Here is a 27,102-nt window from a genome sequence, read left to right on the forward strand (position 1 = left end):
GGCTCTACTCCCAACATGTGTGTACTGATGGTCCTCTTCCCCACTTAATGCTGTATAATTGTTCAAACCTGGTAAATGCCACTCTTAGGATCATTGGTTACTATCCTCACTCTGTCTTTTATGACCTTGTCTAAATATGATCAGAGTCGGCAAACTTGGAAGGCTTCCATAGCCTTGGCAACTCATGACGACAGCCTAGGATGGTTACTGGCGCCATAAACTAGAGTGTCAATTTCTTGGGTCAACAACAGGAGCCACTGTGCACTTGCTCCTCATGTGGGATCTCTGTCCTTAATGTGCTGTCCATTTTGATTTAATGCTATAACTAGTACTCAAACAGTATGTTTCACTTTGTGTTTCTATGTGGGTGCATACTGTTGAAATCTTTATACTAAATTGATCTTCTGTATATAAAGAGAATTGAAAATGAATCTTGATGCAAATGGAAGGGGAGAGGGAGCGGGAGAGGGGAGGGTTGCGGGTGGGAGGGAAGTTATGGGGGGGGGGGAAGCCATTGTAATCCATAAGCTGTACACTGGAAATTTATATTCATTAAATAAAAGTTAAAAAAAATAAAATAAAATAAAATATAAAAAAAAAAATTTCAGTCTTGTAGATAAATAGGTAAAATATAAATGGAAGGAAAAAGTCTATTAATCATAATTGTTAACGAAATTGACATCACAGTGTGTCTCAACAGAAAGCATATAGACACAATTTATAAATTTGATATGATCAAGTAGAATGTCAAGGAAAAGTGATTGTTTCATTATTTATAAGTTCTGTTTAGCCTGGTTATGCTTATAAGTTTATAAGAATGTAAACACATATAATTTCTCCTCTAAATAAATCATGTTGAAGAGGTGTAGAAAATTACATATTTCTCTTAAGAGTGCAGATAGATATTTGCAATGAATTTATCCAAAATATTGACTTACTTGAAGTCTCCTGCAGTATGGAAAGGGTTTTTGATATTTATAGTGATTTCCTTCCACTGATAACATGGTGTTTTGCACATAAGAATTTTCTGAAGTAAAAAGAAAATCACACTATATGATAGTATCACAAAATAAATATCCTTACTTAATAAAATTCAAACTTGAAAAAACTACAAACTGCCAATTTTAATATTACACTGATATTATATAATTCCTTTTTTCCACAAGCATTATACTGCTAAAGTCTAAGTGAAACAGGATGTAAAAAATATTTTCTCTCATTACTGATCATAGTTCTATGCTTTCAAAATAGTACCTGCCAAACTAATTCCTTAAAATTCATTTTGGTAATGAACAAATATGACTGTGCATTTTCAAATTACTTTGGTATATATACCTAATACACATGATAAAAGGAAGAGGCGGGGAGTGTAGGTGTGAATATCTATACATAAGAGTATGTGTGATTGTGACCTGCCTGTGTTTGTAATAAGTGGTGGCTGACCTGACATTCTTATCACAATAAAAAGCAAAAATATAAAACAAACTTTCAAATTACCCTAAGGAATTCTATTGGGGAAAAGTTGCTAGGAACTCTACATTTTTGGACTGATCATATTCTTGGCTTATTTTATTTCTGTTTTGTTCTCTATTTCCTGGTGAATTAAGAGGTAAACGGAGTTGCATGTGCTTCAGTTGTCAGCTTTTCAACACAGGAACTACTACATTAACTGGCTAAAACCAGCCACATCTCATATTCATATGTTGCAAAGCAATATCTTTTCTTCAAAGAATGTATGTGAGAGAGTTGGGAAGCGTAAATATTCATTATTCAGGAGGAAGTTGGAAGATCACAATATACATCTCTGACGAATTTCCACATTCTGTCCTGGGCATCAGTATCTAATAAGCCAGTCTGTCCATGTGAACATCTTGATGCTCTCCATACCAAGCTGGCCACCACTCATCCCTCCTAGAGTTATTCTCTCTATTTCCCACTCTTCTTCTGCATACTGAAATCTCTCTATAATCTATATGGAAATCTGCTAATAACAAATTTGCCTTTCCTTTACTATACATCTGTGGTAGAAAATATTTTGACAAGATAACAGCTATAAAACATCAATCATAACAATGTTACAAACATTTTACAGATATTTAAAAATTCTTCTTCTGCATCTTTTGAGATATAAACACTTAGAACTCTGTTGGGAACATATCATCTTTCAATAAATGCCAGCATTAGCATTAACTTTATAATGGATTTACTCCACATGATACTCAAGGTAGATTGATGAATATTCCTGTCAGAGAGGAGAGAAGACTTTTTTGTTGCACAAACCATCAATCCTCAATCAAAACAAAACAAAGATATAGGGCCAAGACTGCTTTAAGTTAAATCATGAGTCTCGATGACAAAACAAACAAAAAAAATGATGTCAAGGAATAAGAACTGCCTGAAGGTAAAACGTGCAAGAATAGCCACGTTTATGACACTGAGAATAGAAGCAAAGACTCGCAAAATAGGTAAAATTTACTTACTACGGTTTTAAAATGGTGGACTTCACCCTTAAGAGCAAAAGCCAGGATAGAGCCTCCTCTTGCATTCTTGGTTTTTGAAATTAATAGCAGTGAAGCTTCAGCAGGATGGAGGAAGCGACTGGTGAATTGTAGTGTGATATAGGTTTGACTTCTATTTAACAAAGGATAAAAGAGGAGACATCTCATTGCAAAAACTAATCAACAAAGGCCTTTTTGTTGTAGATCACACGCTCAGTGCATATGCTCTACAATGTACTCACTTCTGAAATAAAATTAAAGAAGGTTGCAGGCACAAGAATCTTACAATCCAGTTATTGTCATTAGTTAAGATATCTCGACCAGTCTATGCAATCTAAAGGCAATTCCCAAATGTATAATGTGTGTATACACACACACACACACACACACACACACACATATATATATATATACATATATACAACAAATGATATACTATCACTAACTATCAGGTTTTCTAACTATGAGCCATACAAAATTACATGTATATTTTGTATAAAATTCATAGTACACTCCTTGCTACTGTTTAGGCAAATTCTTAGTTACGTCATTTGCTTCAGGTCACATGGAGGAAAAACATGAGGAAGGCTAATTTTTAAAATAGGCCTTCCCTGCCACTACAGCCTGACATGCCACACAGCAAGCACTCCAGTCTCCTGTTTCTGCCTCCCCCAGGTATGGCAAAGGGCATCACCTCACCATGACAGCAGCAAGGCACAGCATGCAGCACTTCATACTTGGTGCCAAAACTAACGGTGAGACCAATTTGAAAGGCTTCTAGTCTATTTTCCAGGAGCAAGGGATGGCAGAATTGGTACACACCTAACAGAACTACTGTTCTTTGGCAATATACAGAAGCAAAAATGGCAGGTTAGCCAATATGAACATTTGTCTACATGGTTGGTGTTGCTGGACCTTCAGTTGGAACACTGATGCACAGGGCAAAGAAAAAATCAATAATCTCTTAAACCAAGTGGGAGAAAGAATGAAAGAATTTAGTTGGGGCAGTACTAAGCAGTTAAAGTGATTACCACCCATAGTTCGAGAAGGGACTATTGACAAATACTGGTCCAGTGCTAATGAGTGTCTGGTTGAGTACAACTTTACATGATGAAGACTCACTGTACCAGAACATTAAAAGTCTACACTTGAAGCAATTTTGAAATAGTCTCAACCCTAGTGGGGATGTTAATTTGGTGGAGAGTTATTTGATATGTATCTAAAACATCATGGCCAACGGCAAAGTAGATTACACTGGCAAAGATGTACTGATTTTGGGACATGGAGATAGGGGCTTATTATGTGAAACAGTCAAACTGAAACCAAAGATGGTAACTGTGGCAGAGGCTGACCAATTGGTGATTGATGGATATAAGAAACATATGAGAAAAACTTGTGGTGATGTCTCCAACAATCTTAGCAGAGACTACTAATCAGGTTCTCATAGCAGACTGTGCTCCAACTGAAGAGGTACACCATAGAAGGGAGAGAGTATGATTATCTGACTAATGATTTGACAGCTGTTCCAATCTCCACATTTACAAAAGATTTCACAAGGGGTTTCTCAGACTGATTCTTAACCTGTTGATGGAAGTACTAAAACAGGATGGGGAATATTTTATGCAGGAGAACTGTCAATTTGACAGGTAATCCTGCTGCTCTGTGAAGAACAACCTGGGCACCTGTACTGTCCTGTGGAGCTCACAGCAAAGATCACCTGTGTCCCTTCAGACTTGGAACTGTGGGTGTTTTACCCTGTCTGGAAGGTGAATATGCCCTTAGCATGTGTGTTGCAACTTGCCTTCGCGACTTCCACCTGCTCTACAGGACAATGAAATGAGTCATGCAACTGATTGTGAATTCTTTTAAGTTTTGTTTTTAATTGTGCTTTTTAATTTTAAAAAAGTCAAAGGAAAAAGTGTATTTTGATGAAGACAGTTGTTATTTTTTTGAAAGTCAGCCTAAGGATGATTTGGTAGCACAGTGAAGACAGCAAAATGCACTGATCTCCTAGGTGATTTTTATTTTATTTTATTTTATTTTTTTACTTTTTATATCGGTGTGGACTTTTAAATCTTGCATTTGGTACACCTTCAAGTTGTATGTTTACAAGAATGAACAGTATTGTTCTGTTTTGGAGGGAAGTTCTTGATGGTGTTCCTTTCTCCCAAAATTGACCTATATATTAAAATTTGGTGCTTGAAAGAGATAAAAAATGAATAGCAATGTCTCAACTAAAATTTGAAAAGAAAAAAGGAACCTGAAATTATGGTTGAACATAAAGTTCAAACGTTAAACCCAAACAATGGTAGATAAGTGGCATGCATGTTATTTGAGAAAAACTCTAAATTAAAAGGAGGAATAAAGAAAAAAAGTCCATTTCCTGGGGCCGGTACTATGGCATAGTGGGTAAAGCTTCAGCCTGCAGTGCCGGCATCCCATATGGGCGCTGGTTCAAGTCCTGGCTATTCCACTTCCAATCTAGCTCTCTGCTATGGCCTGGGAAAGCAGTAGAAGATGGCCCAACTCCTTGGGCTCCTGCACCCATATGGGAGACCCAGAAGAAGCTCCTGGTTCCCAGCTTCGGATTGGCGCAGCTCCAGCCGTTGCGGCCAATTGAGGAGTGAACCGTGGGTGGAAGACCTCTCTCTCTCTCTGTCTCTGCCTCTCTGTAACTCTGCCTTTCAAATAAATAAATAAATCTTAAAAAAATGAAAGTCCATTTCACTGCATCTTTCATTTTGCAGTATACCATAGGGTATAATGATAGAGGCTATGGATTTAGAAGATATTCCAAGCTCCAGTTTGCAGAAAAATAGCTACACAACTGCACCCTGGCAACCTGGTATAACTCCATATAAGCCACATAGACTTTACTGCAGCTGAGCAAATCTTGGCAGAAAGCACCGTAGTTTTCCCACAATATGACAGCAAGAGGCTCACGAAGAGCTGCTGCAAGAGCAATTCTCACTTGCCTCTCTGCCTGCCCTGAGAGTCTGTCACCAGCCAGTTTCTCATTATCTGGTCAGTTATGAAGCTGGCTACTTCACCTCCTCCAGAGTGAAGCTACAGGCAGTGGAACTGCTTGGTGACAGCATGAAATAGATTCCTCAGCAACAGGTTGTCCTCTCATCCGTGATGCAGCCATATGACCCTTTTGTATCGGTGTTGTCCTGCAGAAGGGACACGGGGACCTGACCCCTCTGACTACTCTTGCATTCATCATTTATGTAAGTATTGAACTCTCTGAATCAAGAAAGGACTCACTGTTCCATTAGCAACTGAATCTTTCAGATTGTCTTGCCCGTGAGTGATATGTCTTAGTAAAATTTTACTTTTGAGTTTCTGCTGGTTGTTAGCATAGTCAGCATTATACATCACATAGCAATTATTCTTTTATATAAACTACTATCTATTTACTCCTTTTTTGAGTATACACAATTGAGAATGGAGACAGGAGTAGATCGCTTTGGTGTCAAAACCCTGGCTTAAGTTATGAAAACCTTTCTTCAATTTCTGTTGAATGAGTGAGACCAAAGAGCGGCAAAAAAGATGAATGAGGTAGTCATGCTCACATCCCATATCAGAACGCCTGCGTTTGAGTGCTGGCTCCACTTCTGACTCCAGATTCCTGGTAATGTGCACCATGGGGGGCAGCAGATAATAGCTTAAGTTGCTGGGCCTCTGCCACCCATGTAAGAGACCTGATTTTAGTTCAGAACTCCTGGCTTTGGCCCAGCTCTGGCTATTGCAGGTATTTTGGTAATAAATCTGCAGATGGAATTAATCTGTCTCTCCCTCCCTCCTTTCAAATAAATAAAAAGTAAATAAGAAATTAAAACAAAGATGCTTTAAAAATCATTTTGTATGGAAATGTACAGCTCAAATCTAGCAGCACTGGGAGTTATTTTTATTCAGCTTGGTGTCTTCACTAATGAATTCATTTTTTCAAAAGGACAATTATGAGAAACTCATGAATTTGGGTGATTTTAGAATTGAGAATATTTGATCTTGTGTTCTTTTTCTAGATGTGTAGGCTCAAATTCTCTGTTACACTACTTGTGATTTATGATATTCTCAGTTAATCTAAAAGCTATTATAGTCACTAATTCCATTCATATTTATAGATAATACACAATGATCCAAGTACTCTTAGGTTTTGGGGATACAGTAATAAAACCTCACTATTCCCGTTCTCCTGAGTGGTACATTCTATGGGACCTGGAGGACATTCTGACATAAAATGGGAAAATTACAAATGTATGTACTGTGAAGTTTTATTAGAACATATAATGTGGAGAGTAACATAGCACTAAGGGTCAGAGGAAGTGATATGTAAGGTGGAATAAGACGGATGAGCTTAATTTAGCTAGACTGAGAAGCAGAATAAAGAACACATCCAAGGCCTTCTGTATGAGGGAATTCTAACTTACTTGAAGAACCAATCAAAGGCCAGTAGTGCTGAATTTTGGACAGCAAGGAGATTAGTAGAGCAAAATGTAGCTAAGAGTCATCTGTGAAATCATATAGTGACTGTCATAAAAATGAAAGTATATTTTAGACCAAGTGATGCTTAATCTGCATTCTCATGTTGATGGGAAGCTCTTGGAATATTTTGAACAGAAGAGTAACATGTTCAAAATAGATGTCACACTAATATAGAGGATGGATCACAGAGGAGCCTATTGTGGCAGTCTAGCACATTGATAATGTTATATTAAATTAGGCTGGAAGAGGTGGGCAAGGGGAAAACATGACAATTTTAAGACACAATTAGCAAAATTAAAATGACTTGGTAAAGAACTGGATCCCCAAGGAAGCTGATGAAAAAAGAAATATTCAAAAATGATCATAATTTGGGGTGAGTGTTGCCAAACAGATTAAGTCACCATTTGACATGTTCACACCCTATACTGGAGTGTCTAGGATGGAGTTCCATTTCCGCTTTTGATCCAGCTTCCAGCTAATGCGTCTGGGAAGCAGCAGATGGGTTTCTGCCACTCATATGGGAGGCCGGATGGAGTTCCTTACTCCTGGTTTTGGTCTGGCCCAGTCCTGGCTGTGTGGGCATTTGGGAAGTAAACCAGTAGGTAGAGGATCTCTCTGTCTCCCCCTGCCCCTATAACTCTCTTTCAAATAATAAACAAATAATCTTTAAAAATAATGATCATAATATAAATTACATTCACTTAATGAATAATGTTATGGTCTTATACTTAAGTTCTATGAAACATATTTCATAATATTCCTTTTCATAAGAAGTTATTATTTTCATTTTATTTTAAGGCTAGAGAAACACAGAGACAGAGACAGAGACAGTGATAGAAGATCATCTACCTGCTAATTCACTCATCAAATGCATGCAACACTCAAGCCCCGGGGTGAGTCTGAAGTCAGGAGCCTGGAACTCAATTTGAGTCTCCTCCAGGGAAAGTGGGGATTCAAGAACTTGAATCATCACCTGCTGCCTCCCAGGGTGTGCATTAACTGGGACTCAAATCCAGGCATTCTGATATAGAATGCAGCTATCCCAAGTGGCATCTTAACCACTAGGAAAAAACCTGCCAACAATATATCCTTTTTATGAGGTTTCAGGGCCAGAGAGATTTGGGCTTTTCTTAAGTATAGATAATCTTTCTTTTTTTTTTAAGTTTTATACTCATATTGAAACATGTAAGTGATTAACATTCCTTTCTGAATTTATTAGAAGCTTTCAGAATCAATTGTGTAGATCATATATATATCCTAGGTCTCAGTCATGAATATCATAATTATATGTTTCCTCTCTATTTTTTCACTTTTTATTTTCTTTTTGCTTCAGTTGCTGCCCTCTCTCATTAAAAAAAAATATCTCCTTAATACTACATATACCTTGTAAGCTACTGCCAATAGATTTTTGGAATAGATGAAGAATAAATATATGATATACCAATGTCAGTGAACATATGGCTCAATAAGAATAATGAAGGGAAAATGGTTTTAAAATTATATTTTCACTTTTGTGACAGTCACTCTGGTTATAGCTAAGTTGAATCATCAAATCAGATGCAGACATAGATATTTTTGTTTATACCCTGGTGTAGCTATTTAATCTTTTATATAAATGATGTTTCTGGGAATTTCAATTCATAGCTGACAGAAAGGATCATTATTTATTGTGACTGAGACAGAATCTAGCGGGATGTGGTACACATAAATAGATAATTGTATAGTATCCAATAACAATAAAGCTATGCAATTTTACTTAAGAAAACAATATATTTTCTGAGTTCTATTTATAAAATCTAAATACTATGAAATTGTTTAGTCTACCTAGAGAGACACTTACTTAATCACATAATAACAGTATTCAAACCTATAAAATAAAATCTATTTAGACAACTGAATAATTGTTTCACGTCTCTATTCAGAATTAAGCACTATCTATTCCAGGCACTGTTCCTTGGTTTCCCTTGAAGAACTCAGGTATTTTTGGTTTCTATTTTCCTCTAATTCCATACACACATCAAATATAAATCAATTATAAAATTATATCCTCATTATATATTTATGTGTATGCCATTGCACTAATTAGTAAACACTGCTAAGTAGGGTTGATATACTTCAGTCAGTGAGCCATCAATACTTTGAATTAGTTAGTGGAGAACACAGAATGATTCATGTGAGTTCCAGTTATAGTACTGGGTATGTTAACTTACATATTTATATTTATTACTGACAAAACTGTGGGTAAATATTCTGTTACACATTTTCCAAATAAGAACAAGAGGCTAGATGATAAAGCATGTGCACATCAGGATTAACATACAGCATTTACTTTATTTTAAGGATTTATTACTTATTTGAAAGTCAGAGTTAAACAGAGAGTTAGAAAGAAAGAGAGAGAGAGAGAGAGAGAGAGAGAGAGAGAGAGAGTCTTCCATCTGCTGGTTAACTCCCCAAATGGCTTCAATGGCCAAGGCTGGGCCGGGCTGAAGTCAGGAGCCAGGAGCTTCCTCCATGTCTCCCACATGAGTGGCAGGGGCTCAAACACTTGAACTATCTTCTGCTGCTTTCCCAGGCCATTAACGGGCATCTGGATTGGAAGTAGAGCAGCAAAGACACGAACCTGCGTCCATATGGGATGTTGGTGTTGCAGACAGCAGCTTTACCCACTATGCTACAATGCTGGCCCCCAACATTTAATTTTGATATCAAATGAAAGAAGTCACAAATGACAATGGCATCTAGAACACAAGTAACCATTTTTCTTCCTAAGATAAATATTATTAAACTTAAAATAAAGGGTATTAAAAGGGATCTAGTTAGAGGAAGCCATCATCTCATATAAGAAAGAATGAGATTCAATAAACTCTTCTTTCACCAATGCCATTACTGAATTCCAGCCAATTTGACATAAAAGTAGAATACGTTTTTACCCTGTTCTCAAGAAGATATATTATTTACTTTTCTATGGCCATATCATTACACATGAATAGATAACCAAGTATCACAAGACATTAAGGTAAATCCTTTGACCAGAAGCATTGAAACCAAGGTAAACAAAGAAATTGATCTTAAAAAATAGATAATTCAGGTAATAGATGAGAAATTAAAATCAGAGGTATTTATGAAGATATTATACCTCAATTTAAGAATAGAATGATGTGAATGATGGATACTCCATAGACAATGAAACACTAAAAAATTTAGAATTTGGAGTGAGCACTTGATTGCAGCAGTGAACTCTCTGCCTGGGTTGCCCATATCCCATATTAGAGTCCCTGGTTTTGAATCCTGGCTCAACTTCCTGTCCAGCCTTCAGAATGTACAGTTGATAGTGGCTCAAGTACTTGAGTCCCTGATGTTTACATGGGAAACTTGGAATAAATTCCAGGCTACTACTAGCTTCTGCCTGGTACAGGCTTGGTCACTGCAGGCATTTGGAGAATTAACCAGTAGATAGAAGATCTCTTTGTCTGTCTGTCTGTCTGTCTCTCTCTATATACATATATATGTGTGTATATATATATGTATGTACATATATATCCCCATCTTTCAAATAAAGAATTTTAAGTAGAGATTTCCGAGATGGTCAAATAGTGGTGTCCAGCATTTGTCTCCTCGTCCACAAGGAAGAACAAAAACAATAAATCAACAGCTGCATCTCAAGATGGGTGCTCAAGGATAAGCATAGCAGTCGGTGGGGAAAAAGGGGAACACAGGAGGACCTGGAGACTTGATATGTCAGCATAGAGAAAAGGAAAAAGCCAACCAGCAGCTGAGAACTTCCTGTGGCTGGAAGTGGGATCCCTGTTGCCGGGCCACCTTAGCAGGCAAGCAGGCAAGGCAATGCTAACTGCAGGAGGAATACCAAGGCACCACTGGCTAGGAGCCCAGTGAGGAGGGCTGCCTGGAGATCTCGCCAGCAATCATTTTGATTTAGAAAAGAAACACATTATATCACCTGTAACTCCAAGAACACAAGCTACAGCAGTGTGGCACCACCTAACAAAAGTAGTCACAGTCAGAATCTACATTGTTCTAAAAAACAGAGGCCCTGGATCCACAGACATTCCAACACAGTTAAAAAAAAAAAAGACTGCAGCCTTAGAAATCTAACTAGACTTAGCACAGCAACAGTTAACCTAGCACCCTAGTCTGTACAGTGCTCCCCACTACAAGGAGCTAGAGTTGCTGATCAACAGGGGATCATGTCCCACAGAGCCTAGAGATAAGGGCACCTACTAGTTCAGAAAGAAAGACTACTGTTTGAAAAGTAACTAAAGCTTCTGTAGATTAAAAAATTAGAGATATAAAAATAAATTTAAAAAGAAGGAAAAGCTTAAAAAAACTAGACAATCGGGCAAAGTACCTTAAGTAGTTACAATGTTATTTTACATTGGAGAAAAATAATTGAATGCAAAGGCAAAAACAAAAACTCAAGAGTGGTTCAAGTTCATTAGTGGTTATCAAATTTGTCAACCCCTTTGGTACTGACACAGCTGTTCTCATCCTTGTATTATTTAAAAAGAATATTTGCCATCATTAACACCTGTTGGCATATCAAACACCATTTACCAATCTGAGAAGACTCATTTTCTTGTGAGTATTCTCCAAGAGTTTTATTTATTGTTTATTTTTGAGGGGGGGAAAGTAGTATAATCCCTAAATCAGTGTAATGAGAACACAATTAGATAAAAATGAGACTTTATTGAACAATACCACAAGCGGAAAGTATGTATATGCATATATATTATATCTCTATCTATTTATCTATCAACTATACACATATAGATATAATGACTATGGAGGAATTGAGAAAAATTATGACATTGGGAATTTTTTGAGGTAGGATTATGGACCTTTTTTGTTCTTCATAGCTTCTAAATTTTCTATAGTAAGCACATAATACACACACACACACGTAATTTAAGCAAGCACTGTTTCCATTTCTCTGCAGTAAGCAGAACTGTATTACATAAACAACTTGTAGCCTTATTTCTATGGCCCATATGCATACAAAATAAGTTAAAATGAAATGAATATAGAAAAACCAGCCATTTTATGTTGTTATGATTGTTTTAAAAAAATTAATGAGGAATCTGAGACATGCGTGCATATTTTACCTATGTCTAAGTGAGTCTTTTCATGATATACCTATTAATTTTAAAAAATTCAAGTTATCTCTTATAATTTATAATACCTATTAAATCTCTACATTTAATGCATTCAATAAAGTAAAATTTTTAAAAGTACTTACTTTGGAGAAATTGTCACAACATTCTCTGATCGCTGAAGGGAGAAATCAGCAGCATCTTTTCCAACAATTGTAGCCACATACACAATAGATTTCAAGCTTGAATTTCTCACTACAATCTATGTAGACACAGAAAAGAGTGTAAACATAATCATGAATTTTAAAAATACACCTATGTTGTGTCTTAATTTTATAAAAATTTATGTATTTAATAATATAAATTCTTATTTCTAATGTATACTAACCAGAAATCAGATTCTGTATTTAAATACAGCAACAACAGTGTTTGAGAGCACTTCAAAAGTTTATGAATAATTGAATTAAAGGAGATTTTCATTGTGTTGCAAAAATTCTGAAATTCTTGCTTTTTAATAATACACATTTTACAGAAACTTTTTGAGCATCATTTGTGTGGGTGTGTCTGGTTTGGTTAAGGTAGGCAAGGAGAAAAAGCTTTGCAGAAAAAGAAATAACGGACAAAAAAGTACCTGATCATCAAAAATGTGAAGAAGAATATCTATTTTTAATGAAGTGGAAAACCATTGTAGGATTTTAAACAGAGAACTTACATAATTCAATTTACAAAAAGGACACACTACCTATACAGTACAGAAACTAGTATGAGAAAGAAATTCCATTCACAATAGCTAAAAAAATCAAATATTTATAAACAAGTTTAATCAAAGAAATGAAAGATCTCTATAATGAAAATTTTAAAACATTGATGAAAGAAATCATCAAGGACACAAAATAAGGGAAAGTTATTAATTAATATCATTAAAATGTTCAAACTACCTAATACAATCTACAGATTCATTGCAATCCCTATCAAAGTATCAATTACATTCTTTACAGAATTGGAAAAAAATCCTAAAATTCATATGGAATCACAAAAGACCCAAAATGGCCAAAGTGATTCTGAGAAAAAAAATATCAAGCTAGAGGCATACCTGATTTCAAATCATACTACAAAGTATCATAATTATCATTGTTCTGGCATAAAAACTGGCATTTAAATCAATGGAATGGAATAGAGAGCTCATAAATTAATCTACAGACATACAGACAACTTACTTTTGACAAATGTGCTAAGAACATGACATAGATTAATGAAAGGATAGTCTTTTCGATAAATGGTGCTGACAAAACTGGATAGAATGGAATTATATGCCTATCTCTCAAATGCAAAAATCAACTCAGGGTGGAACAAAGACTGAAATGTAATACTGGAAATGCAGAAATTGCTAGAATAGAAGCAATTTAAGACATTGTTATAGGTGACAATTTCTTAGATAAGACCCTCGAAGTACAGGCAACAAAAGTGAAACTAGACAAATGGGATTGTATCAAACTCAGAAGCTTCTGCACAGCAAAGGAAACTTTCAATATAGAAAAGAGACATCTGAAAGAGTGAGAGAAAATATTTGCAATCTACTTATCTGACAAAGGAGTAATAGTCAGAACATATCAGAAACTTAAAAACTCAACACAAAAACAATCCAGTTAGGAAATAGGCAAAGGATCTGAATAGACTGTACTCAAAAGAAAAAAAATACAAACAATAAATATATGAAAAAAAATGCTCAGTATCATTGGATGTTGTCGTTGAATTCTCTACAATGTTGCAGTGGGTTCTTTTCTGAGAGGAGCAGCGTGGTGGGGGCAAGAGGCGCGGAGTCAACACACAGACCCCGGGAGTCCGGTGAGAGCAGGCTTGAGGCGAGCAGCCTGCAGACTCCTTTATTACAGTTGGTACAACAGCTTATATAGCCAAGACCAGCCAATCTGGTCAAGGGGCGGTCCATACCCCAACCAATCACAGCCTGTTGCCAGGCAGTTTCCACAGCCATCCAATCACAGCCTGTCGCCAGGCAGTTTCAAATCCATCCAATCACAGCCTGTTGCCAGGCAGTTTCCAGAGCCATCCAATCACAGCCTGTCGCCAGGCAGTTTCAAAGCCATTCCTGACTAACTGACGCTCGCTTGCCAGTGGCCACCTTGGCATGGCCTTCTCATTCCACTACATTTCCCCCTTTTCATTTATTTTTGAGCAACGGGAGGCATGATTCTTGGCCATACCATTGTTGACCCCGTTTCCATGTGGTCTCCGTACGCAGCTGTGCCTGTCTTAGGTTGTCCCCCAGGGGATCTTACCCGTCATTGACTAACCAGCGCTCAAATCGAGAGACCACAGGATTGCTTGCTCAGATAGGGGTAGGAATGAGGAATAACGGTTATCAGGAATGGCATGACCACACACAGGCTGTAGGCCATTTGAGTGGCTGACCAGAGCTAGTGGGGTACACAATGGTAACAGATGTGGCTATGGGCAGTTTCTTAGGGTAGGATGATAGGGCAGGTGCGTCTGCTAACAAGGCAGAGTCTCGGTCTTGTTCAGCTGGTTCTGGTTGGCTGTCAGTTGCAGGCTTGATGTTTCTGGCTGGTACCCAAATGGGCTGTTCTGCATTCTCTGGAAAGACACAAGCATATCCTCGACCCTTGGTTAATAGAAGCCTTTTTACAGGCGTTGGAATCCAGGGCCTGAATTTTGCGTACACTTCAACATTAACAGCAAACATGCTGATGGCATGGGATCTAGCGGCTGCCCTGAGAGCTTGGGGTGCCCAAGTACTGCCACAAATGTGGGGATCCTCACTGGGTGCGGATGGGATGACCTCGCATGAGTTATTATCTAGAGGTCCTCTTAGTTCATCCTACGGGTATGTGGGGGGTGGCTGACTAGGCATTGCTACCTTGTTTGCTACGTTGTTTTTTTTCACTTTCGGAGTTCTCTCTCCCTAAGTCAGCAACCATTGTCTGTGAGACAGAGACCTGGAGTGTCAGGCTCCTATCACTCACAGATTCACGATCTTTGATAATCTGCACAGGATTCTGAGAGGGGGGTATCTTTCCCATGTCTGAGCGCTTAAGAGCTGCACGGTACGCCAACTCTAGCCAGAGGAAAGACACGTACAGCACTGCTACCGTAACAAAGCAAATTCCTAGCACCTCAACTGTGGATGGCATTTTGCAGGAGGTTTCCCTACGTTAGACAAACAGATAGTGGTGTATCAGATCGTACGTATGTCCTGTGCTTAGTGGGGGACTTCCTTGATTCGTTAGGTCAAGGCCGTATGCCCACACGGTGTCTCCGGAGCGTCACCTCTCTCGAGTGAGGGAAGATGACTTGGTTCCGAATTCTGGGATGATCAGTCCCTTATGTGAATTCGCCGGGCGAACCGAAAGTAAAAGGAGGAGCCGAGAAGCGACGTACGCTTCAGGGCGGTGTGTGCTAACCTGGGGTCACTTAGACCGAGGACAAGGACAAGGAAAGGGGCGTAGGAGGGGGTTCTGTGCTCACCCTCACAGAACCGAACAGCACACCAAACACCGAGGGGCCTACTTGCCGAAATCCAGGGGGGACCTCGCCGAGTCCGACACGCTGTTTCTTTCTCAGTCACGTTGGCGCACCAGATGTTGCCGTTGAATTCTCTACAATGTTGCAGTGGGTTCGTTTCTGAGAGGAGCAGCGTGGTGGGGGCAAGAGGCGCGGAGTCAACACACAGACCCCGGGAGTCCGGTGAGAGCAGGCTTGAGGCGAGCAGCCTGCAGACTCCTTTATTACAGTTGGTACAACAGCTTATATAGCCAAGACCAGCCAATCTGGTCAAGGGGCAGTCCATACCCCAACCAATCACAGCCTGTTGCCAGGCAGTTTCCAGAGCCATCCAATCACAGCCTGTCGCCAGGCAGTTTCAAATCCATCCAATCACAGCCTGTCGCCAGGCAGTTTCCACAGCCATCCAATCACAGCCTGTCGCCAGGCAGTTTCAAAGCCATTCCTGACTAACTGACGCTCGCTTGCCAGTGGCCACCTTGGCATGGCCTTCTCATTCCACTACAATTGGACATTGAGAAAATGCAAATCAAAACCACAATGTGATACCACCTCACCCCTGTCAGAGTGGCTATTATCAAAGACAGATAGTAACAAATTCTGGCAAGGATATAGAGAAGGGGGAGCTCTCACACACTGTTGGTGTGAATGTAAATTAGTGCAACCATTGTAGAAAGCAGTATGGAGATTTCTTAAAAAACTAGAAACAGAACTGCCATATGATCCAGGATTCCCACTACTCTGTATATATTCAAAAGATACGAAGTCACTACACTGTATCAAAGGGATACCTGCTCCACCATGTTTATAGTAGTACTGTTCACATTAGCCAAAGTATGGAATCAACCAAAGTGTCCAGAGATGAATGGATAAAGAAATTGTGGAAAATATTCATAATGGAACACTATGCAGCCACAAAAAAAAAAATGAAACCCTTTCATTTGCAATAGAATGAATCAAACTGGAAGACATCATGTTGAGTGAAATAAATCAGACATAGAATGAAAAATCTGCATGGTCTTCCTCATATGTAGGAACTAAAATAATTTAAAAAAAAAACCTCAATCTGAGCACAGAATGTTGATTATTAGAAGATGGGAGGGATAAAAGAAGTCTGGATTAAAACACAAGAGAAGCTGGGTGTGTTTCATTAATTGTGACAAATATATTAATATGACATGTTAAAAATAAGGGAAGTGCAATAAGGAGTATCTGGGAACTCTTTGTATTACTACCTCAAAAATTTATTTTTATACATTTAAAACTATTCTGGCCAGTGCCGCAGCTCACTTGGCTAATCCTCTGCCTGCTGCGCTGGCACCCCGGATTCTAGTCCCGGTTGGGGCACCAGATCCTGTCCTGGTTGCTCCTCTTCCAGTCCAGCTCTCTGCTGTGGCCAGGGAAGGCAGGGGAGGATGGCCTAAGTGCTTGGGCCCTGCACCCGCATGGGAGACCAGGAGGAAGCACCAGGCATCCTGCTTCAGACCGGAGCTGTGCGCCTGCCGTGGCGGCCATTTTGGGGGTGAACCAACGGAAGGAAGACCTTTCTCTCTCTCTCTCTCACTGTCTAACTCTGCCTGTCCAAAAAAAAAAAGCAATTCTCAAATAAAATGTTAAAAGAAGAAAATCTTTGTCGGTTTTCTAATACATTATTTTATATAAATCTCAATTCAATTCTACACAAATAACTTGTGTACTCACATTTTCAAGAAATACTCCCTAGTAATGAAGTAATTCATTTGCTAATATTTGTCATATCTCTGTGTCAGGAAGAAATGGATAATCAACACATAGCTAAACTTCTACTTCTAGACTAGGCCACCATCATTTCAAGTCTATAGCTATGTTTCTAAATCAATACTCATATTAGTAACTGGCCAAATTGGAGTGAAGAAATGGTGACTGGAATAATTTAGGAAGTCCAGGATCTTAGTAACAGCTATCTGAAAAGTCAAAAAGTTGTAGAATGTGTGATGATACACTTGATAAAAGATGAATTACTTAGTTCAATGAGAACTTCCATAACTATTATAATAAATGTTTTGTTTCTGAAGAGTTTATATCTTCAGTTACCTCAAGGATTCAGGATTCTTAGATTATCTACTTGGAGATATCAGTTACTGTGGCATTTCAATGTACATATGCATGTAAGCATATATAAACATCTATACATATCACTTACTCATTAATAAACCAAGTGATTTTACATCCCAAAGAGTTAACTTCCATTTTTTGCAAGGAAATGTTGAAAATAATAAATACATTCTGAACTATCATTTGAGATCCTAAGAAAACCACTCATTTCCACCATATCATATCATATAAATACTGCACTGAGCTCATCTGCTGTCAGAATATACCACTCGGCTGGCGCCGTGGCTCAACAGGCTAATCCTCCACCTAGTGGCGCCGGCACACTGGGTTCTAGTCCTGGTCAGGGCACCGGATTCTGTGCCAGTTGCCCCTCTTCCAGGCCAGCTCTCTGCTATGCCCTGGGAGTGCAGTGGAGGATGGCCCAAGTACTTGGGCCCTGCACCCCACGGGAGACCAGAAGCACCTGGCTCCTGGCTTCGTATCAGTGTGGTGTGCCGGCCACGGCAGCCATTGGAGGGTGAACCAATGGCAAAGGAAGACCTGTCTCTCTGTCTCTCTCTCTCCCACTATCCACTCTGCCTGTCAAAAATGAAAAAAAAAAAAGAATATACCACTGAAGTCTGTGCAAATTTTCTTTAAAAAAAAACTCAAATAGTTTAATTGCTCTTAAAAAGTCTCAGAATATTCACTGTACTATTTATTTTTTCACTAATCTTTACTTAATTTTTTCCACTGGTTCAAACATTCTGTTTGTTTCACTGACATGTAACTACTGAAATATTTTTTCAATTATAAGAGATTTATTGTGACAAGAATGAGATACTGTGACTTAGACACACCCATTTTTGGTGTTGATCCATAGAGCTAACCTATGTCAAAGATTCTCAGCATTTCCAAATCAGTGATTTTCTTAAAGGAAGTCAAACCCGAAGATGGCTATTGTTGCAGTTGATTTCTCAACAATGTTGCAGTGGATTCGTTTCTGAGAGGAGCAGTGTGGTGAGGGCAAGAGGCACAGAGTCCCCACACAGATCCCGGGAGTTGGGTGAAAGCGGGCTTGAGGCAAGCAGCCCGCAGACTCGTTTATTTCAGTTGGTACAACATCTTATATAGCCAAGACCAGCCAATCACCACACAGACCCCAGGAGTCAGGTGAAAGTGGGCTTGAGGCAAGCAGCCAGCAGACTTGTTTATTTCAGTTGGTACAACATCTTATATAGCCAAGACCAGCCAATCCAGTCAAGGGGCGGTCTATGCCCCAACCAATCACAGCCTGTTGCCAGGCAATTTCCAAAGCCATCCAATCACAGCCTGTTGCCAGGCAGGCTCCATTGCCAGGTGGGATTCAAAGCCATTCCTGAGTAACTGACACTCACTTGCCAGTGGCCACCTTGGCATGGCCTTCTCATTCTACTGCAGGCTATAATTTAAGTTTTATATTGAGTTTATAGTTAATTTTTGTTTTTCCTTCAAAATTTATCTTACATCTATGAAAAATAAAAGCTGTATCTGTATCTATGATCTTAAGACATTAACATAGTTTTCTGTTAAAACATAGATGAGAAAGGAAATCATGTTTCCACCAAAATACATTTTCATTTGTTTTCAGCATCATAATGAAAGTTTATGTTTAAACATTGGCTAGTATTAATTATAACTGCTATAAAAAATGAGGAAAAATGGCATAAAGAAAGCCAAACATGTCAAAAGAATTAGAGAATTGTAATAATATTTCATTATATTACATGACTGATTAATCAAATTGAGACTACTATATCCTGCGGGCTTAAGCAAAACACTTCAAATTCTCCAGAAATTTTATTTCTAAGTCAAAGATTCTCGCTGATATAACTATACCTCAAGACTAGTTAGTACACAAAACCTTTGACTATCTTTACAGACAATTATAGTAAACACTGTTGAAAAAACTCTTCACAATGTTATATCTCTGTTTCTAAAAAAAAGGAAGAAATAAAATTAAAGTGACTGTTTGTTTCTCAATATTTTCTAACAAAATATTAGAAGAAGCTCTCCTTTTCATAAATTTAGCCACTTTGAGACAAGAATTTGAGCATTTCCTGATTTTTAGCCAAATGCTTAGCAACCATCAACTCAAACAATGATAGAGGCTAGACAGCTACCTTCTCAAAGAGGTTACAGTTACAAATCAAAGATTATCAGGACACATCATTTGAAGATGAAATACATAAAAATTTTGCATCAAAAATATCAATAAGGAGCTGGCGCTGTTGCACAGTAGGCTAGTCTTCCATCTGAGGCACTGGCATCCCATTGGCCCAGGTTCATGTCCCATCTGCTCCACTTCTGATTCAGCTCTCTGCTATGGCCTGGGAAAGCAGTGGAGGATGGTCCAAGTCCTTGGACCCCTGCACCCATGTGGGAGAGCTGGAAGAAGCTCCTGGCTCCTGGCTTTGGATCAGTTGAGCCATTTGGGAGTGAACCAGTGGATGGAAAACCTTTCTCTCTGTCTCTCCCTTTGTAACTTCACAACTCCAAAGTTTCAACAAAAGCTAGAGCAGTAAAGAATACACTAGAAACACTGGCTAAAATGACAAAGATACTATGTTTGATGTTTTTTATTTGAGAAAGGAAACAAAGAGGCAAGGAGAGACAGAGAGGAGGATAAGAGGGAGGGAAGGAAGGAGAGAGGGAAGGAAGGAGAGAGGGAAGGAAGGAGAAAGAAAGCATTCCTATCTGCTGGTTTACTCCCCAAAGGTAAAGTTTACCAAATAAAATTTACCAAAAATAAATAAATAAATAAATAAATAAATAAAATCATCTCCCTCTATAAAATATAGAGAAAATACATAAAATAGCCTTAGGAAAAGGAATAAATATGAATTTTACTAAAGTGGTAAGTTATCTTTCACAGAGAATAATGTTATTCTCTATAAAATGATAATGAGAAAGAAGGAGTCATCATTTCACTGCAAGGGATGATAACTAAACAAATATTATCACTTTCACTCTTCTAGACATTTGACCCAGAAGAAGCAACATTTGATGAAGGCTTATTCAATTTTAATAAAGTTATATCTTCTAGAGCCTTGTCATAAATTTTGGGATGGGAAAGAAATACTTCTTTTCTTTTTAAACATTTATTTGTTTGTTTAAAAGACAGAGAGAGATGCAGAAACAGAGAGAGAGAAAGAGATCTTCTATCCACTGGTTCACTACCCAAATGGGCACAATAGCCAGGGGTAGGCCAGGATGAAGTCAGGAGCTAGGAGCTTCATCTGGGTCTTCTGCATGGGGTGCAGGGACCCAAGCACTTGGGCCGTTTTCTACAGCTTTCTCAGGCATGTCAGCAGGGAGCTGGAGCAGCCAGTACTCAAATCAGTGCTCATAAAGGATGTTGGCATCACAGGTGCTAGTTTAACCTGCTATGCCACGATGCTGGCCCCTGAAAAAAGAAATATCTAAAGCCTCTCTTATGCGTTTAACTCTATTTGTATTTTGGCCCCAAATATATCCTTACCTGAGCTAGCACAGTTTCATGTAGAGTACATTGAAAGGATATCACCTTCTTGGGAAGGTATGAAGGGAGCCTTTCATACATGTGGACACAAAACATCAGCATCAGGATTGGATTTGGATCATGGATGTCAGTGGCCTAGTTCCAAAAAAGAGAAATATTATTAGATGATATATAGGTAAAACACATTAAAAAGAATAAAAGCATATTATACCAATTATTGAACTAATTCAAAGAATTTTTAAAATGTTTCCAATTGACAATGACAATGAGATGTAGATATAGCAAACAAAATATTTCTATGAATCATAAGAGCTTCATGAGTTAGCAGATAAATTAGACATGTACTAAGTGGAACACTGACTTTACAACTCTAAAGTTTCAACAAAAGCTAGAGCAGAAAAGAATACTATGGACTAGAAATACTGGCTAAAATGACAAAGATACAATGTTTGATGTTTTTTATTTGAGAAAGCAGACAGAGAGGCAAGGAGAGACAGAGAGAGGGATGGGGACAGAAAGAGAGAGAGAGAGAGAGCATTCCTATCTGCTGGTTCACTCCCCAAATGCCTGCAATGGCAGCAGCTGGGCCAGGACTGGAGCCAGAAATGCAATTCAGGTCTCCCACGTAGTTGTCAGGAAGCCAATTACTTGAGCCACCACTGCTGCCTCCCAGGAACCTCATTAGCAGGAAGCCGGGGTCAGGAGCGGGAGGTCAGTAAGGACTCAGGAACTAAGATATGGAACATGAGCATTGTAACCAGTATCTTAATCTCTAGCCCAATGGTCTACTTCCCACCTTGATTTAAAGTATCATAAATTATAGGAAAAGAAAAATGACTTAAGACAAGAGAAATGAAATACTAAGTTTAATTTCCACCATCACCTTTGAATTCTAAGAAACTAAATTTCAAAGTGAAAAAGACATCCCTGATGGGCCATAGGTATGACGAACAAACCTATGATGTGATGCAAAGAGGATAAGAAGAGATACATTTGTTGCATGAAAGGAAGTATTAGTGGCAGAATAACCTGAGCTCAGGTCAAAAAGTATTTCGAATGCTATTTTAGTGCCCATGATGTAAAGAGATACAGGTAACAATACGAAGATTACTTCAAAATATCATCTTTGAAAAAATACAGTAGGATGAAAATTTATCAGTTTAGTAAATTCAACTATGTTTATCTTTAATGGAAAAATATATTTTATAAGACTTTAACCTAAAATACCACACCAAAAAAAGAGCATCCTTTCCTTTTCTTATGATATATTTAAGTGAAAATAACCTAAAGCAATTACACTTTAATCAATCCCAGGCTTAAAAATCCAAATGTTTATATTGAAACATGACATAAATATGTACAATTATAATCTATGTGTTAAATTTTTTTTGAATAAAAAAATTAAAGTCAAATGTTAAAATAATTTGGGTTTCTTTAAAATAAGATATTCAGGTAAAGTTCCATACAAACACATAATCATTACATTTCTATAAAGATCTAAACAAAAAAAATTTCAATTGTATTGGTCCTTTTTTTAAAAGATTTTATTTATTTAATTGAAAGGTAGATTTACAGACAGTGAGAGGGAGAGACAGAGAGAAAGGTCTTCCTCCTGATGGTTCACTCCCCAAATGGCCGCAATGGCCAGAGCTGCGCCGATCTGAAGCCAGGAGCCAGGTGTTTCCTCCCGGTCTCCCATGCGGGTGCAGGGGCCCAAGGATTTGGGCCATCTTCTACTGCTTTCCCAGGCAATTGCGGAGAGCTGGATTGGAAGTGGAGCAGCTGGGACTAGAACTGGCACCCATATGGGATGCTGGCATCATAAGGCAGAGGATTAACCTACTGCATTATGGCATCAGCCCCTGTATTGGTCCTTTATCTTCCTGAAGATAGTACTGTCCTATTGGTTTAACAAAAGATAGGGAGGTACACACACAAAAAAACATATGGGAAAAACACAGGAGCAGAAATCTGGTAAACTATATTCAATTCCTTGGCAGTTCTGAGATGTCAGAGTAAGGAGGGAGCTTACTGCTCTAGCCCAGGAGAAGACAGTTTAAGAAAAGTGGACAGAGTGTAGTCCAAAAAAACAATACAAAAGATCAGAAAAATGAAGGGCTAGTTTTATGAAAAATAACAAGATTGACATACCATTGGCCCAAATAACCAAAAAAAGGAGAGAGAAGACACAAATCAACAAAATTAGAAATGAAAAAGGAAATGTAACAAGAGAAATTACTATAAAGAGCTGTATGCCAACAAACTAGGAAACCTAGAAGAAATGCAGATTGCTAGACATATACAATCTGCCTAAATTGAGCCACAAAGACATAGAAAACCTAAACAGACCCATAACCAAGTCAGAAATTGATTCATTAATAATGGGTGAGCACTGTGGCTTACTTAGTTAATCCTCCGCCTGTGGCATCAGCATCCAATATGGGTGCCAGTTCCAGTCCTGGATGCTCCTCTTCCAGTCCAGCTCTCTGCTGTGGCCCTGGAAGGCAGTAGAGGATGGCCCAAGTGCTTGGGCCCCTGCACCCACACAAGAGACCAGGAGGAAGCACCTGGCTCCTGGCTCGGATTGGCACAGTTTCGGCCATAGCGGACATTTTAGGGGGGGGAGTGAACCAATGGAAGGAAGACCTTTCTTACTGTCTCTCTCTCTCTCTCTCTCTCTCTCACTGTCTACAACTCTACCTGTCAAATAAATTTTAAAAAAAATAAAAGAATCAGTAATAAAGGTGCTTCCAACAAAGAAAAGCCCAGAACTGGATGGATTCACTGCTGAATTCTACCAGACATTTAAAGAAGAACTAACTCCAATTCTTCTCAAGTTATTGAAAACAATTTAAAGAGAGAGAATCCTTCCAAATTCTTTCTACGAAGCCGGCATCACCTTAATTCCTAAACCTGAAAAAGATGCAACATAGAAAGAGAATTACAGACCAATTTCCCTGATGAACATAGAAACAAAAATCTTGAAGAACATTCTAGCCAATACAATCCAACAACACATCAGAAAGATCATCCACCCAGATCAAGTGGGATTTATCCCGGGTATGCAGGGATTGTTCAACATTCACAAAAAATCAATGTGATCCATCACATTAACAACTGCTGAACAAAAACCATATGATTATCTAACCAATGCAGAAAAAGAATTTGATAAAACACAACACCCTTCATGATGAAAACTGTAAGTAAATCTGGTATAGAAGGAACACTTCACAACACAATCAAGGCAATTATGACAAACCCATGGCCAGCATCATAATGAAAAGTTGGAAGCATGCCCACTGAGATCTGGTAGACAGAGATGCCCACTCTCAGCATCGCTATTCAATATAGTCCTGGAAGTTTTAGCCAGAGCCATCAGGCAAAAAAAAAAAAAAAAAATCAAAGGGATACAAATTGGAAAGGAGAAAGTCAAATTATCCCTATTTACAGATGACAAGATTCTATATATAAAGGATCCAAAAAACTCCAATAAGAGACTAGTGGAACTCATCGAACAGTTTGGTAAAGCAACAGGATATAAAGTCAATACATAAAAACAAACAGCTTTTGTATACACAGAAAATGCAATGGCTGAGAAAGAACTTCAAAGATCAATCCCATTCACAATAGCAACAACAAAAATCAAATACCTTGGAATAAATTTAACCAAGGATGTCAAAGATCTCTATAATGAGATTTATAAAACATTAAAGAAAGACATAGAAGAAAATACAAAAGAATGGAAAAATCTTCCATGTTTATGGATTGGAAGAATCAATATCATAAAAATGTCCATTCTTTCAAAAGCAATTTACAGATTCAATGTGATGCCAATCAAAATATCAAAGACATTCTTCTCAAATAAAAAATGAGCTGAAATTCATATGGAGGCACAGGAGACCTCAAATAGCTAAAGCAATCTTGTACAACAAAAACAAAGCCGGAGGCATCACAATACCAGATTTCAGGATGTACTACAGGGCAGTTGTTATCAAAACAGCATGGTACTGGTACAGAAACAGATGGATAGACCAATGGAACAGAATAGAAACACCAGAAATCAATCCAAAAAACTACAACCACTTATATTTGACCAAGGAGCTAAAACCAATTCCTGGAGCAAGAACAGTCCCTTCAACAAATGGTGCTGGGAAAACTAGATTTCCACATGCAGAAGCATGAAGCAAGACCCCTACTTTACACACCTTACACAAAAATCCACTCAACATGGATTAATGATCTAAATCTATGATCCGACATCATCAAATTATTAGAGAACATTGGAGAAACCCTGAAAGACATTGGCACAGGCAAAGACTTCTTGGAAAAGACACCAAAGGCACAGGCAGTCAAAGCCAGAATTAACAAATGGGATACATCAAATTGAGAAGTTTCTGTAGGGCAAAAGAAACAGTCATGAAAGTGAAGAGGCAACTGACAGAATGGAAGAAATTATTTGCTAACTATGCAACTGATATATTATTAATAATCAGACTCTACAAAGAGATCAAGAAATTCCACAACAACAAAACAAACAACCCACTTAAGATATGGGCCAATACAACTCATGACTAGAGCCTAGGGAGATTACTGACGCCATGAACAGGAGTGTCAAATTGTTAAATCAGCAACAGGAGTCACTGTGTACTTACACCCCATGTGGGATCTGTCCCTAATGTGTCGTCTAAAGCGAAGTGATGCTGTAACTAGTACTGAAACAGTATTTTTATACTTTGCGTTTCTGTGTGGGCACAAACTGATGAGGTCTTTACTAATTATATACTGAAGTGATCTTCTGTATATAAAGAGAATTGGAAATGAAAAAAAAAAAAAACAACCTGGTGTTAAAATGGAAATGGCATAGAAAATTAATTAATTTGAAAAAAAAATTATGTAGGATCTCTGTCTTTAATGTGCTGTACATTGCTATTTAATGCTATAATTAGTAATCCAATGGTAGTTTTTTCACTTGATGTTGCTATATGGGCAAACTGTTGAAATCTTTACCTAATATATACTAAACTGATCTTCTGTATACAAAGAGAATTGAAAATGAATCTTTACATGAACGGAAGGGGAAAGGGAGCGGGAAAGGGGAGGGTTGCGGGCGGGAGGGAAGTTATGGGAGGGGGGAAGCCATTGTAACCCATAAGCTATACTTTGGAAATTTATATTCATTAAATAAAAGTTTAATAAAAAAATCATTTTCAAAGGCAAAAAAAAAAAAGATATGGGCCAATAACTTAAACAGATGTTTTTCAAAAAAGGAAACGCAAATGGCCAACAGACACATGAAAAAATGTTCAGGATCACTAGCCATCAGGGAAATGCAAATCAAAACCACAATGAGGTTTCACCTCACCCAGGTCAGAATATATTTCATAGAGAAATCAACCAACAACAAGTGCTGGTGAGGATGTGGGGCAAAAGGTACCCTAATCCACTGTCAGTGGGAGTGCAAACTGGTAAAGCTACTATGGAAGACAGTTTGGAGATACCTCAGAAATCTGAATATAGACCTACCTTATGATCCAGCTATCCCACTCCTCGAAATTTACCCAAGGGAAATGAAATCAGCAAATAAAAGAGCTATCTGCACCTCCATGTTTATTACAGCTCAATTCACAATAGCTAAGACATAGAATCAACCTGAATGCCCATCAACGGAAGACTGGATAGATAAAGAAATTATGGGATATGCACTTTATGGATTGGTAGACCGTGGTAAAAAAAAAATTGAAATCTGGTCATTTGCAAAAAAATGGATTAATCTAGGAAACATCCTACTTAGTGAAATAAGCCAGTACCAAGGGACAAATGTTATACATTCTCCCTGTTCTGTGACAACTAGCAAAGCATCTAAAAGGAAACCTGT

The 27,102-nt window shown here is 38.1% G+C and overlaps 1 protein-coding gene and 1 pseudogene across 1 annotated transcript in view; one reads left to right on the forward strand and one right to left on the reverse strand.

The window, feature by feature from the left end:
- CFAP47 (cilia and flagella associated protein 47) overlaps positions 1–27,102 on the reverse strand; it is a 380,737-nt gene that overhangs the window by 201,143 nt on the left and 152,492 nt on the right. The window contains exons 36-39 of the mRNA XM_062183128.1: positions 21,228–21,362; positions 12,241–12,356; positions 2,481–2,631; positions 939–1,027 (exon numbers count right to left, since the gene is read on the reverse strand). Of these exons, the coding sequence (XP_062039112.1) occupies positions 939–1,027; positions 2,481–2,631; positions 12,241–12,356; positions 21,228–21,362 (491 nt within the window). The remainder of the gene's footprint in view (positions 1–938; positions 1,028–2,480; positions 2,632–12,240; positions 12,357–21,227; positions 21,363–27,102) is intronic.
- Positions 3,199–4,333, forward strand: LOC133753653 (spermine synthase-like; annotated as a pseudogene).

The sequence above is a fragment of the Lepus europaeus genome, chromosome X (assembly GCF_033115175.1).
Source record: "Lepus europaeus isolate LE1 chromosome X, mLepTim1.pri, whole genome shotgun sequence".
Classification (NCBI taxonomy): Eukaryota; Metazoa; Chordata; class Mammalia; order Lagomorpha; family Leporidae; genus Lepus; species Lepus europaeus.